The sequence below is a fragment of the Podarcis vaucheri genome, assembly GCF_965113315.1.
Source record: "Podarcis vaucheri genome assembly, chromosome: Z".
NCBI lineage: Eukaryota > Metazoa > Chordata > Lepidosauria > Squamata > Lacertidae > Podarcis > Podarcis vaucheri.
The window spans coordinates 26,144,390-26,159,787 of NC_138758.1; the positions used below are offsets into that span (position 1 = coordinate 26,144,390).

The 15,398-nt window shown below is 43.9% G+C and overlaps 2 protein-coding genes across 6 annotated transcripts in view; one reads left to right on the plus strand and one right to left on the minus strand.

Moving 5' to 3' along the window:
• COL4A6 (collagen type IV alpha 6 chain) overlaps nucleotides 1-14,887 on the minus strand; it is a 175,449-nt gene extending 160,562 nt beyond the window's left edge. For 3 of the 5 annotated variants that reach the window (XM_082208637.1, XM_082208638.1, XM_082208635.1), the window contains exons 1-3: nucleotides 13,020-13,145; nucleotides 12,775-12,871; nucleotides 12,606-12,657 (exon numbers count right to left, since the gene is read on the minus strand). In XM_082208637.1, the coding sequence (XP_082064763.1) occupies nucleotides 12,606-12,657; nucleotides 12,775-12,785 (63 nt within the window). In that variant the 5' untranslated portion in view covers nucleotides 12,786-12,871; nucleotides 13,020-13,145. Of the gene's footprint in view, nucleotides 1-12,605; nucleotides 12,658-12,774; nucleotides 12,872-13,019; nucleotides 13,146-14,729 lie in introns of those variants that run through there. The other 2 variants (XM_082208639.1, XM_082208636.1) reach the window with 1 other exon arrangement.
• A 198-nt stretch (nucleotides 14,888-15,085) lies between these two features.
• The window catches only part of COL4A5 (collagen type IV alpha 5 chain), a 142,052-nt gene continuing 141,739 nt past the window's right edge, over nucleotides 15,086-15,398 (plus strand). Inside the window, exon 1 of the mRNA XM_082208644.1 lies at nucleotides 15,086-15,341. Within this exon, the coding sequence (XP_082064770.1) occupies nucleotides 15,234-15,341 (108 nt within the window). The 5' untranslated portion in view covers nucleotides 15,086-15,233. The remainder of the gene's footprint in view (nucleotides 15,342-15,398) is intronic.

Consider the following 15,398-nt stretch of genomic DNA (forward strand, 5'->3'; position numbering starts at 1 on the left):
AGCTCACCCCCACACTCCAAGAGCTGCTCCAAACCTTATCCTGATCCTTGCTTTGATTCCTCCATTATTCCCTTGTGTCCTAAGGTCAAATGCAAAAGCGCAGAGTCACTTCTACTTAAATTTCAGGAAGTTGCACCCCTAATAGAGGGCTTGTCAGATTACTTTTGAACTAATGTGTGCTCCTCTTGAGTCCTCTGGAGTGGGGTATCTCTACTGTCCTTTCTCCTGATAGACAGTAGCAAAGCTAGAGGAGCAGAGGTCATAGATTGGGACGTTTCAGCATATGCAAGAAGAGAGACAAGTAAAGGAGAAGCCATGAACAGCACTGACACTAAGGCTGTGAAGTACAGTGGTACCTTGGGTTAAGAACTTAATTCATTCTGGAGGTCTATTCTTAACCAGAAACTGTTCTTAACCTGAAGCACCACTTTAGCTAATGGGGCCTCCTGCTGCTGCTGCGCCGCCGCTGCACGATTTCTGTTCTCATCCTGAAGCAAAGTTCTTAACCTGAGGTACTATTTCTGGGTTAGCGGAGTCTGTAACCTGAAGCGTATGTAAGCTGAGGTACCACTGTACAGTATGTCCACAGAGAAACATAGCACTTCTGCCTATGTTAGGAAAGGGGAACCACCACTGTATACAGGTATGTGCTATTGGACTTCAACTCCCATCAGTCCCAACTGGGATGGGGGGAAGCAGGTTTCCCAACCCTGACCTACAGCCAACACTGTTTCAAATGAAATACGTTTTTGACAAGCAATTTCCACTTAAGAAAGGCTGGGGATGGGGCGATAGCTGGGCCAATGTGACCCCCAGTAGAGAGGAGTGACCCAGTGAAGAGCTAGAAAGGAGGAGCTGAAGCTTGCTCTGCAAGGAAGCTAAATAATATTTCTGGGCTCTTATCAACTTGTTTAAGATAAATTGAAATGTGTGGTTAAGTAGGAAGAGGGTGGGGAACTGTTTTTTGTATGATGTTGTGTTTGTTACAATTGCCTGATATCTATAGGGCTATCCTGGCGGACTAATGTGGTTTTGCCAAGAAGCAACTTCCAGCACCATGGCAGATTACAGGAATGTAATTTGGACTGGCTAGCTAAAAAGTCTTCAAGCAAGAATTGTCTAATTGTATCTTTAGACTCAGGGAGGCTATTGTATTATCCATGTGCTAAACAGATTACAGTACTTGTGCACTTAGCTCCTGTTCATCAATTACTGCATTCTTCTGTACAATTATGGTTCCAAACAAGAAAAAATGTTCACATTACCGTTAACTATCTGCAAGCTTTATTCCACCTAAACCCCATTACACCTACACAGATAGAAGTCACATCAACAGCCAGCTTGAAATTGAGCCAATAACTCCATCAATTTATATTTAGGTATAAAATCACAATCAGACAAAAAGGGAAAACCACCAGTCAGTATCCTTGTGAATATTCTTCTGTTTGAGCAAAGGCAATAAGCACAATCATAGGACCAGGTCTGATTTCACAATCACAATCACTTGCCTTATCAAAAAACAAACATCAAGGGCTCACAGCTATCTTGAATTCAAGTTTAAACAGTTCTCTAGTTAGGGAGGGGAGAGGGAGAGATAAATTGTGTCATTTTTTTCCAAATACCCCAACCTTTTACTGGAAAAAAACACACATGCATTATCCTGTGACTAGTGACCAGGAAAGTTTGAGACACAAGTTGGACAATCGTTACAACTCAGGCCGGATTGTTCTTGGCAGTTTGAATGGAAAGCTACCATAGCAAACACGGCCATTGAGATCTTTCCTTATCAGCAGATAATTTTCACCAAAAAGATGCTGAAATTCTATTTCTTTGGGTGAGGGAGGGATCAGTAAAGCTGAGAAAGAGATATGAAACACTCTGGGGTAGCTCCACGGAAACCAATGAATGGGGCTATTTCTATGAAGCATGTGGTTTGCAGCCAGGCAGTGGTGGTTTCATGCTTTGGGGAGGAGGTGCCTTCAATTAATGGGCAATTTAGCACTTCTGCGCATGCACAAAGCACACTTTAGCACTTCTGTGCATGCGCAAGTGCCAAAACCTGGAAGTAACCCATTCTGGTACTTCCAGGTTCAGCGCGGTGCGCAACCCGAAATCGCGCAACCCGAAGTGTCTGTAACCTGAGGTATGACTGTATGGGGAAGGGCCACAAGATCTGATTTGCATGCAGAATGCCCCAGGCTCAATCCCTGGCATCTCCAGAGAGGGCTGGGAAAATAAGCCTGTTTCTGAAACCCTGGAGAGCCACTGCCACTCACTGTACACAATACTGAGTTAGCTGGATCAACAGTCTTGACTTCCTGACAAGGCGGCTTCCTGTGGAGGAGTAACTTATGGGGAAAGACCATAGCTCAGTGGTAGGGCACACGTTCTGCAGTGCAGAAGCTCCCAGGTTCAATCCCAGGCCTCTCCGAGTAAGGCTAATGTTGCAGAGCCCCTTTCGGAAAACCCTACAGAACCACTACCAGCCATAGCAGCAAAAGAAAAACATTTTGCACTGTGGCATCTTATCCATCCTGTTCCTGTATTTTTGTGTTGTGAACTGCCCAGTGATCTTCGGATGCAGGGTGGCATACAAATAAAAGAAAATGATAAATATTAGACAGGGCTTGGAGTGAGTGGGATACTGTATATAATATGCCTCAACTGGAATGTACTTCTATGTTAAAAATAGTCATTTCCCTTCTATCTCAATCAACATTTACAAGTCAGTAAAGCATTCCAGTTTCATTCTAGTCTGTGAAAATGCTTTAATTGGATCACTAATCCACAGGGAATAGTGTACTCCATAAACCATTACCTGTGAAAGCTCTTGACATCATAAAATGTAGGTGACACTGCCCATTTTATAACACAGAGACTTTCCCAACTCTCTAAAAACACTTTCACATTTATGGTTTAAAACATTTGGTCTTTTGAAATATTTATTCATTCATTAAACTTAAATCCCATTCATCCTCCCAAAATACTTTGAATGAAGCCTCCAAAGTAGATGCCTCAGACTTTATCTGGAGGGACTTTACAATATCCACCTCTCAGATGAAACAGCCTGGCCCAAGATAGGCATACTTAATTAGGCCAAATAAAATCTGTAGGTTCAGGCATGCTTAATCTGCATGGAATGGCTGAACAACAATCAACACTCCCTCCTTTCTTTAGTCTAGCAGGGTAAGGAGAAAATATGGCTGACTTGATAATTCAGTGCCTATTTGCTCTAAAGCACTGTGAAAACCAGAGTCAGCTCTTGACTTCACCACAGTTTAACTCACAGTCCTGATGAAAATCTGCCCTTGCATCCCAGGATGCAGGGGACTTCTGCCTCACATTTTTTGCTGTGCCTCAAGGTGCTTGCACAGAAGCTATCTACAAGTGTGGCACTTGCACTCAACACTTGCACCTGCATAGTACAGTGGCATTTTTCTCCCTTGCACCTGTCAGATGGTCAGCAGGAGAGTGAGCATGTGAGTAGCACATCCAGGCTCAGAGGAGGAAGAAGAGGTGATGTGGTGGAGAAGCTGCCACCATGGTCATGGCTTACCCAGCCCCTGCCTGCAGCCTCTAGAGAGTTGCACGGCAGAGGTGGGAAGTATTTTCTACTTCACCTCAGGCAGCAAAATGTCTTGGGCTGGCAATGCTTGGACTCCAACACCACCCAAAGCAGAAACAGGTGTTTCATCTGTTTCAAACCATGTGTTTAATTTCACACATCGTTTGGCCCTACACTTCAAAGCATAATTCATTTGGTAGGTATTTTTATTTTGCTTCTGATTCAGAGAATACTGGCTTTATGTTTCCTTAGTTTTATGAAGTCATAAGGGTAGGAACTTTGGTATATATAGCTCCACCAGTTTGTTAAAGTAACAAGTAAAAGGCTGAGAAAGAATAATTACAGTATATACTTGACAACCATGCAATTCCTAGCCCATCAACTGGATCTTTTACTTTGAAATTTTGCCTTTGAGTGATGTGGTAGTGGTGCACATACAGAAGCATACTTCGGGTTGTTTTGTTTTTAAATTGCAATTATAATTGAGAATTAAATGCTTAATTGCTCAATGATTAACCGAAAGGGAAAAAACTAGAGAACCTAGGAATAAATGTTTTGGTTTCTACGACTTCTTAAATTTGTGAACGTTTCTTTAATTGTTGGTTCTGATCTTGGAAATAGAATCTTGCAGTTCTAGCTCCACTTCTGTAGGTGCCACATCTGTTCTTTCAAAGGCAGTCTATTGATCTCATATGGTACAGAACATTATCTAAAATTCCTGTCTGAAGCTTCATAGCATGCTGTTCAGCCTCTTATGCCACTTGACAAAAGAAGTGATCACGTGGCAGACCAGTTCCCAGATCTTCCATTTTTGAGGTCAGGAGGGAGATGCCAAAGTTCATTTTACAATGGAAGCCAAACAACTACAAAAGGATCTTAGAAGCATGACAAAACCCAAAGTGTGCTTGCATTCCTAGAGCAGCCTTCCCCAACCTGGTGCCCTCCAGAAGTTATTGGACTACAACTCCCATCAGCAACAAACAACATGGCAAATGCTAAAGGATGAGGGGAGTTGTAGTCCAACAACATCTGGAGGGAACCCAGTTTGGTAAGGCGACCATGAGGGGAGCCTGGCTGCCCTAAAAAAGACAGGTTAATGGTGGAAGAAACCCAGCTCAGACATCACCGCTTAATTTTCAAAACATTAAGCAAATAAATAAATAGCAACTCCTGATACATCTGTATAGAACTCCAATACTGGCAGTTTTATTGTTACATACTCACTTCATATTATCTTAATTTTTACCTTTTTTAAATAGTTATTTGGGTTTTATCATACATCACTGATAAGTTTTTTTTTTTTTTAAATGCTGCTGCTATTTGGATTACTCTCTACAACCAGGTGGAAATTATCCAAAGTGTGGCATTGGTCAATGACAGAGCAGCTGAGAAGGTCTCAGGTTCAATCCCTGGAAGTATCTTAAGGGCTGGGAATGTACCCTGTCTGAAACCCTGGAGAACCACTTCCAGTTAGTGTAGACAGTACTGAGCTGAATGGACCAATGGTCTGTGTGCAAAGCTTCTTCCTATGTACAGACAACCCCATGTCCTTCCTTCTAAAATAATATTTATATCTCATGTTTTCATGAATCATGTAGGTAACACTAATATAGCTTAGGGTCACAGAACCTGAATTATCACCTATTCCCATCCCAATTAAAGTCATACCAACAACACATAACCACAGCCTAAAACAGAGTGATATGTTATAGCCCCTCCAGATGTTCCTGGACCACAACTTCATTTGTGTTGGCTGGGTTTGATGGGTGTTGGGAGTCCAGCAACATCTGGAGGGCCACTAGTTCTCATCCAAAATATTCCATGGGAAAAGGATCACATTTCATTAAAAGGCCTGTGAGAATTAATTGAACGCAAGGCAAAGAGCTTAAAAGCTCCTTTTGCACAGGGTTTTTTTCCCCTAGTGCAGGAAGAGCTTTCAAGCTTTCTGTCTTGCTTACTGGGCTCTAGGATGCTCTCACGCACTATTGACACCTCTCTGTCTTGCTTAGGGTGGGGGCAAGGACAGCATGGTGTGCCAGCTCCATAAGGTAAGGACAGTCTCACACAGAGGTGGAACATAACCCCTGCACAAGATTGTACTGCACCTCTTTTTCTCTAGCCAAGAAAACCCTCACACACATGCTCCCCTCCCCTGCAAAAAACCCACAAAAAACTATTGTTAAGTTTTGTTGAAGTTATCAACAAAATGTCTCTTTCCCTGTAACCAACTTGCATACAGCTCAGTGCCTATTTGCTTTTAGCTAAGGTCAATGATCAGATGATGCTGGGATAGCTCAGTCAGTAGAGCATGAGCCTCTTAACCCCAGGATTGTGAGTTCGAGCCCCACTTCGGGGGAAATATTCCTGCATTGCAGGGGGTTGGACTAGATGACCCTCATGGTCCCTTCCAACTCCATGAGGCTATGATCTCCTTAATCCTGCTCCTTCCTTATAATGATCTCCCACCAAATGCTTAAAATTTGGTACTGTTCAATTTGTCTAAGCAAATAATAATTATAAAATACAAGGGTTTTAAATCAGGAAGCTGCAACTAACAGTTCAGAAGTTATCAGCATTTGCCTAATCTAATGGCAGGGTTACAATATACACAAATACCTTTGAGCAAACCTATTTTAGTACCACTGACACCTACTGTAGATGGCTTGAACTCTAATAGATGAGTCCAAGAACAATTTAAATATCTATCTACTCTATTTATTGCAGTCATTCACATTCTGTTTTCTTCCCCGCTCACCACAGAACTCAGTGCAGCACCTACAGCAGGTAGGGAACCTTTCTCAGGACAAAGGTGGGGCAGTGGTGAGTGGAGGCAAAAGTGGGTGGGCCAATGAATGCAAAGAGGTTAGTTTTTCTACTTGCAAGCAAGAGGCATTCTCAGAGTTCAGGAACACATTCTAGCCAGGAATAAACATTCAATGTGAAGCAAAGCCAGTGATGGCAGCCTAGGAAAGTTCTATAGGCTAGACAGATAGGTCTGGAGGAGAGCGGTTTTGGTCTATAAAGGCTCCAAGCAGGTTCTCTACCCAGACCCAGATTCAGATGTGTTTAGCTTCAGTGAGGGTGCTGCATAATCTGCTTCCAGGCTATGCATACCCTGGAGTGCACACAGCTCAAAGGTGGATCACAGGTATGCTCACAACATACTCATGCAACATACATGCTTAGGTATGATGCCTGCACTCATGCAGCCTTCCTGTGCGGAACTGGCATTTGTGAATGAAGCTTATCACACATGATGCAGCTCTGGTATAGTCCGAGCATGAAAATAACAAATCATTCCATGCTTGCTCTATACCCAGAGCCACAAATGGATGCTTTGGTCTCCGTTTCACTTACGCCACACCAACAAATCAGGCATTGGTCCAGGCCCTACCATTAGACATAGCGAAGCAGATTGCTCATGCTGCAGATGCTGAGAGATGGCAATGAGGTATGGGAGGGAAGGGTTGTGTATGCCACATGCCATGCCTTGTTGTCACTAGAGCTAGCCAGCTGCTCTGAGATTCAGTAGAGGACACTGCCCTACCATAGCAAGATTCAACTGCTGCTGCACTTAGCTTTGTACAAATAATGGGTGTGGTGGTTGGAAACCATATTTTCCTCCACCTCAGGTAGTGAAATGTTTTGGGCCAGTCCATTGTAACTCTGTACTGCTAACAGAGACTAGCAGCAAGTCTCCTGGGTTTCAACAGGAGTCTCACCCAGCCCTGCCTGAAGATGCTGGACATTCTGCCTACAAAGCAGATAATTCTTGAGCTATGGCCTTTCTCTAATTCCAGCAACTGAGTCCGAGGCATTTTGTACGCAACTATGTTCTGCCATTGAGATACAACCTCTTTCCCCATCCATGCAAGGATTTGTCTTTTTGTAGCCATTTTTAACAGTATCTACTTCTTTTCAAAAAAATAAGCATTTTCAAGGGTGTGCATGTGATACAGAAAAGCTAAGCTCCCTCTTTCACTCAGCTATGCCCCACGATTCTGCAAAGTTCTTTCTTTTAACAACATATTCATATTTTCTCCTTTAGGTATTAAACTGACCCTACCAGAAGCTGCTTTAGACCTGGTCTGGTCCATTATAGCAAACCACAAGGACTAGGGGAAGAAGGTACGGCTATGAGGCCCGAGGAAAGAAAAAACACACAATAAGAACAAGCTTCATACTTTGTACACATACTGTTCCATGATTAACGCTCACCATCTCCAGTTAAAACAGGCGTGGGGAATTTTTCTCAGCCCAAGGGCCACATTCGCTTTCCATGGGCCAAAAGCAGGTGGAGCACCAAATGTAAATTTTATCTTTGTCCAATAGGAGAGTTTCCACATACACACTTGCACACTCCATCCATGCAAGCAAAAAAGACTTATCAGAGTTCAAGGAAACATTCCAAGCTAGCAAAGATAATACAATGGTATCTTGGGTTACAAACACTTCGGGTTACAGACACTTCGGGTTACATACTCCGCTAAGCTGGTAGTACCACCTCTGGTTAAGAACTTTACCTCAGGATGAGAACAGAAATCGTGTGCTGGCTAAAGTGGTACCTCAGGTTAAGAACGGTTTCAGGTTAAAAATGGACCACCGGAACGAATTAAGTTCATAACCAGAGGTACCACTGTAATAATGCTTGAGGTGAAGAAGTGGGCTATAGCAAATTCAAGGAAAGGAATGGAGGGTCACATTTGGCCTCTGGACCTGAGCGTTCTCAGCCTGAATGAAAATGACTGCACCTAATAGTAATCTTGGAGATCCAGTGCCAATCCAAGGGAACAATAGTGGGCTAGATAATGCCTACTTCATATTTGTTGGACTACAACTCCCATCATCCCTGACCACTGGCAATGCTGGTAGGGGCTGATGGGAGTTGGAGTCTAAAAAAAATGTGGAGGCACAATGCTGGCCACTCGTCTGGTACATGGATCAATGACTCGGTAGCACATCTATTCATCTATCTATCACTTTCAACAGATTTTTCATCACATGGTGATGAAAAATATAACAGGAAAGGACAACAGGAGCTTTGCCATCTTTCCCTATTACATTTGTATCACCATGAAGCTACAAGTGCTGAATTAGGGCTAGTGTCACAGCTAAGAATTTGGAAAAACCAAAACAGAGCAGCCTCACAAGATGACTCAAGTGCCTTTAACACAGGTTCAAATTGCTCTTCAGAAATTACTGACTTGAATACAGAATGCCAGTTAGTTTGGCTATGCTTGAAAACAAAAATAACACAGTAGGAGAAATAAGCCACAGTACTTTATTTGTTCCAGTCAAAATGAACTCACTCAGGAACAAGCTGCATTGCAATCAGTGGCTATTAGCCATGATTGCTATGCTCTGCCTCCACAGTCAAAATCAGTAATGCTTCTGAATATACCTGTTGCTGGAAACTGGTGCTCATGTACTTGGTTCCAGCTTGTGGGTTTCTCACAAGCATCTATCTGGTTGGCCACTGTGAGAATAGGATGCTAGACTAGATGGACCATTAGCCTGATCCAGCAGGGCTATTTTTACTGAGATTTACTTCCTGGAAAGAACAGTTAAGGCTTTCAGTGTATGGGCAGGGATAGAAATATGCCAATGCTCACAGTCTAGAACCATTACCCTAAACCCCTGTAACCTGGAAGTGAGTCGCAACTGGTTAAACCCAAAACAGCTGGCAAGACTGACAGGTGGATCAGTTTTTCTGCAAATTAAGGAGCCGGCCCAATTATCCCAGATACAGTACTGATCCAAGTTAAGTAATTTGACACATTTTGGTTATTTAGAAACTACCCTTTGGGGAAATCACTGGTCTGGCCCAACTTATTTTGCAGAAAACAGGGGATGGAAACACAAGAGCTACTGAACAATGCTAATTGAAGAGTGTCATCTGCATAACTTGACAGTGTGAACCTTGATACACAACTAGAGAGTTTGGCTACTTAGCTTTTTTACCCCAGTCCTACGAAACACCCAACATTTATAGTGCAATCCTAAGCATGCATATAATCATAAATTCAATGGGGCTCACTACCAGATAAGTAGAGTTAGGATTACAGCAGGGGTTCCCAAACATATTTCTCTACAGACCACTTTATTTTTGCTGAGTGTCATGGTGGAACACATAAGGATTCTTCTTCCTGTTGCATAAATATGAATGTACTCTGTCAGATGCTGGATGATTTTTAACTGTCTTTTTATTGCTCCTGTTGTGTTTTAATATAAAACACAACGAGGGAATAAAAAGGACAACTAAATATCAATTTAGTTGAAGCAACAGATGTGCCATCTTCCATCTTCAACCATGAATCCATAGCGATACCTGGATTAGTATGTTAAACACTGTTTTGTGAACCCCTGGTTTACACCCTTGGCAATAAGAGTAAGTCATTAAAGCTTGGAATCACAGTTACTTTTTTCCAGTTGAAAGTGTTTTTTCTTACTTTAACAAAATTTATACACCTGTTAGTCCAACAAAAGTTTTATACATAGTTTAAAACTTGTATGTAAGTAAACAACAATAGCTCTGAAGAATTAAAAAAAACCCTACTTTGTTCTAGATAAATCATGTACAGGCACCATATCACAAGCATCCTCTTTAAGAGTTATCCTTTCCTGGCCATAAGATATTGGAAGACCCCTCTTTTAAAGTAAGCGTAGCCAGATGCAAAAGAAGGTAGGCACCTTTGATAGATGTTCTACACCAGTGTTTCTGAAACATGGGTCTCCAGCTGCTTTTGGACTACAACTCCCATAATCCCTAGGTAGCAGGACTAGTGGTCAGGGATGATGGGAACTGAAGTCCAAAAACAGCAGGAAACCCAAGTCAGGGAAACACTGTTCTACACCTACTAAATTCCCTCTGGAGCCCTGTCTTCTTTTGTATCTGCCCCCCACCGTGAGACTAGTGTGATTTTCATCAGTACTTATACTAAAAGGCACATATATTGTTTTCAATCTGCTGCCTAATTACCTGGAAACCTTTTATCATCTTAGGTTCTACATGTGCTATAAACTTTCTTTCTCTTGCTCTTTAATGAAAGCTGAGTATCTGGAGATTATGACTCATGGGAGGACTACTCTCCCCTCGCAAACACCCATGTCACCTTTTTTTAACTCAACCAAGAAAGTGTTAATGAATCTAACACAATTAAGCACTGCAGCACTAACAAAAGTATTTGTAAAACGAGGGCTTTTGCCATATGGGAACTTTTGTGAAGGGGCATTTAGACAAATAAGAAGCACTTTATATTAATATTCAAAAACAATATTCAACCAACAGCAGGTGGTGGTACAAAAACCTATGTTTCAGATGAGCACAGTCTGGAATTACTGCCCTTACAAAGCAAACTAATTCAACATATACAACAAAAAGTCCTGTGGCATCACAACGCATTTCCCCAGTCCAGTGTAGATATTGTATGTTCTGCATATGTTGAATCCCACAAAGAGGCCTTAATTTGAGCCACAGTATAGCACCAGAAATGTCCCCAGGCCCCACAATGAACCAAGTCATATCAACATTGACAAACTATACATTCTAACTGCATTGCAAGTCGTTGGATTAAATGAACTTTGGAATTCCTTCCAACCCTAAGAGTCTACGATTCTATGACTCTAAGCGTAGGAAAGGGAATCTCAAGAAGACATTTAGCTCTCATGCTTCTCAGAGGCTTTAAGAAGTCCTGTTCCTGAACTCTAGAACTTGTGCTCAGCATAAAGCTGCCAACAGGCCTGCTTCTAAGGACCTACACAAAACACCACACATCTAGGGCACATGACATGCCCCAATGAGTCATGGGAACTGTTGTTTCCCCCTCATATGACCATAGTTCCCTGCACCCTTAAGAAACACACAGATTCTAGGATTCTTTGGGGCAGGCCATGTGCTTTAAATGTATTGTGTGTACACAGCCTCTCTTTGACAGGAGCCCTAAATGCAGTTTTCATCACATGGCCCCCTATGGCCCCCTGCTTATAGCTGCACAGTGCACCACCCGTAAAGGGACAGTTTATAAGGGCTAACTTTAAAAAGCAAGGAGTCATAGGTCAGCAGGAAAGTCAGCCCACCCCCTTTGCAAAAGAGTGCTTCTGAGCTTGCACAGAGTGCAGTCTAGAATAGAGAGAAAGGGAGGCTTAAGCATCCTCATCCCATTCTCTTTAGAAGCAGTAACTGCTTCCAAACCTAAATGGATGGTAAATGCGGTCTACCTTGCCCATGACTTTGGCTTATGTTCTTACAATCCCCACCATAGATGCATAAACCCAAACTTCCGAAGAGTTCTGAAGACTACCCCAGAGGAAAGAAGAAAATGTGATGAAGGGCTCAAAAACTAATTGGTTTTATTTATCATTCCAGTACGTGGCTTCCCAACTTTGCAATTTTATATATAGCACATGTGTTCAAGGTCAGAGAAGTTTTACTTTAAGTACCACAAGTAAAAAATAGGCACCAGCAAGGGGTTGCAGTTCTCTACAATGCTTACTTGGGAATCAAGTCTTACTTAAATCAGCAGGGCTTGCTTTTGAGTAAATATACAAAAGATGCATAGGACATTTGCTGCATGTAGTGTCCCTATGTTTGGCATCCACAGACCCTCGTGTTCCAGGCCCAAACCCCACAATCCACATACAAAGCACCCCAGTTATTACAGAAAATGCAGCAGGGGTTTTAAATGAAGTGCATCCATCATGCTGCCATCCCATACAAGAATAAGTCTCACTACCATTTCTACTAGTTCATTTAAAGCATCATGGACACTGATGTTATCATCCAGCACCCTACTCTGGAGTAGACATTGAGTATGCATTATTTCCCCGAATTAGGGCATACAGCCAACAAACATTTACTTGGAACTAAATTGCATCAAGTTTAACAGAGCTTACTCTGTGGTAATTGTGCACCCAGTTCACATTAAGTATCAACTGGACACATTTTTACCTGAGAGGAGGCCCCAATGTTGTGTGTATTCTGACTCAGGAAAATAAATGCACAGGATTAGAATGTGTTTTGAGATTGTCTGGGAACACTTACCCCATTCACAGAATCTGGAGTCAGGCAGAAAGCAACAAGGAACGCAACCAGCCTGCACCGGGAAAGGACCAAAAATTAATTAAAATTGTAACAGAGACTCCACCAAGTTACATTTGATTAAAGTCAAGGTAGCATCACCCCCACCGGCCGCCCTTCCCCAGAAACTCACCCAGCGCGCATGGTGCAGCGTGGCCGGCAAAGAAACTGCTTCGCTCCCGCTGGAGAACTCAGTTCCTCGGGTTGCTCACGGCGCCCGGCCCCCCGGTCTGTGGGAAAGAAGGCAGCCAGGTTAAGACAGCATGACAACAAAGTTTGGGATTTTGGGGGGGAGTGGGCAGGAAGGGCCGACCGTGCTGCTACCGATCAATTAGGGTACGGGAAGACATTGGTTCCGCCTCCGGGGAAAAACATTACCCGCGTAAGGTGCACGAATCCTGATCAAAGAGCGCGCAAGCGAGAATTCCCCAGCAAAACGGCCGCGGCAGCGCGGCGTCGGGCGAGGAATGGAGACGGCTAGGGGGCGGGCCCACGACTGTCAATCAGCCAAGTAGGCAGCCGCAGATCCGCATCAAACTCTCTTCCTCTCCTCCCCCATCCTTTCTTTCCCCCAAAGTCAGAAAAAAGGATAAATGAATAAACTTGGATTCGCTGATCTTCCGTTTCTGTGCCATGTTCATCATTCCGAAATTGTGCTGGGCACCTGCTTTTGGTCTGAGATAACCAGAGCACTCAGGTGATCGCAGACCAAATGTAGGTAACCAACAATGCGCCCGCGCGCGCAGCGGAGACCATACCCTCACATGTGCTTATTTTATTTTATTTTCTAAAGAAAACAATTAACTCCTATTCACGTTCACATGGACGCAAGGCTCACTTAATTCCGTGTAGGTTATGTTGCAATCCAAACACCACTGACCTGCGAGTAAGCCCCACTTAATTCAATAGAACTTACTTCTGAGTAGACATGGTTAGGATTGCGCGGCAATTTACTACTCTCAGGGAAGCACACTAATGGTTCCATTGAAATTAGCACCCTGTGCTTCGAGTGCAATTGCATAGGATCGCACAATTACACGCACGCATCTCAGCTAGGGAACGAAACCGAATCAAACAGGTGTGACACAGAAGCCCAACTCTGAACTCTTATCAAACCCACTGGAGGTTCTGAGGTATCTCATACCTGTGATTCTCCTGAGAATTTTTTTCACTGAAGTTGTTCTGCACGTTTGCATGGGTTTGGAACCTGATTGTATCTTGGGGAGTTAAATGCAATCAAAAATTTATCTCCCTATTTTTTCCTTCTCAATTCAGAGCTGGCATCCAGTTTCAAAGACTTACAGCGCAACCCTACGCAAGTTTACCGCGCGAATAGTAAGCCTCAGTTAGTTCAATGGGACTAGGCTGTAATCCTAAACGGTCCATACAGAACCACTCACTTTCCGCTTTCCATAGGCAACCAAAGGATGCCGAAAGCAGCAGACCGATCACAAGGGTGCATCAGAAAGCTTACTTGCTCCCCAGTAAGGATGCAGCCATGGGCCCGCCCCTAAGCATGTTGACTGAGGCCCTAACCAAGTCTACCTGGGAGTAAGCCTCATTGAATTCAATAGGATCAGTATGGTTAGGATTGAGCGTAAGTCTCTCAAGAGAGGCTTACTCTCAGTTAAGTGTCCACAGGACACTTGTGGTGGTTAAGTCGGAGAACTTCCCAAAAGGGTCTGATCTGAATCCCGCCCCCTACCCAATTTTCTTACCTATTCCCCCCTTTTCTTTTCCAGAGCACCTTCCCACCTGCCGCCGCCTCGGGAGGAGGAGGGGGGGTTGTGCACAAATATACCCTTTCAGATTTTGGGTTTAAACACACCTTGCCGCTTCTGCCAATCAAGTGTCAATCAAAAACATACACAAACAAACTCTGCGGGTTGTACAGTATTTGATGCTGCTTTTTATACAGAGGAGAACCACTGCAACACACAGAAACGACTAACACAAATCCGTACGTTTCAGTGGAACCCATCTGAGTAAAATTTAGTTGGAACACGAACCCTGCGTGTGTGAGAGGGTGAGAGAAAAAGAACGTTAATGCTCTGGAAAACCTGAACTTTTTATTTCATGGTGGCTTACCTGGAATGACTCCGAGCCTGAAAAAAAGAAAAGAAATAAACCGTCACACAACACCTATTTCAAGAACAGCCCCTTAATCATAACCATCACGGCCATTCGCTGGGAGGCTTCCTCAACCAGCCAAGGAGTGCGGCGGATGAATCCCAGAGTGCCTTTTTTTGGGGACAAAGTAGTCCCGGGAGAGCGGCTTTTCTTTTCTTTTTTCCCCCACACTTTTTTTAAAAAAACTTTTTTTTGGAGCGCGGACAAGTCTGCAAGTCTGCACAGAAAGGCGAGCGGGTTTGCAGAGACCGAGGGGGAGGGGACAGGACAAGCGGGCGGGCGCACCGCTCGCCTCGGCTCGCCTTAGCCCAACCCAGCCCAACCTTCTCTCCCCCTCTTCCCCCACCACCTTCTTTCCCTTCCTTCCTTTTCACCCCCCTTTTTTTGCGAAGACCATGTCAGCTCCGAAGGACCAGCCCGGGAGCCTGCGAGACTGCTGAGGAAGGGAGGAGGAGGAGGAGAATGAAGCTGAGCCCGAGGGCCAACTGCCTGCTGCCGCCAACGCCGCCGCCGCTGCTGGTGGTGCTCTTGCTGCTGCTGGGTCTCTGGAGCCAGGACGCCGGAGCTGCGGTGGGTGCTCCGAGCTGCTCTCCTCCGGGGGAATAAGGCGAGCGGGAGCCGCGGGAA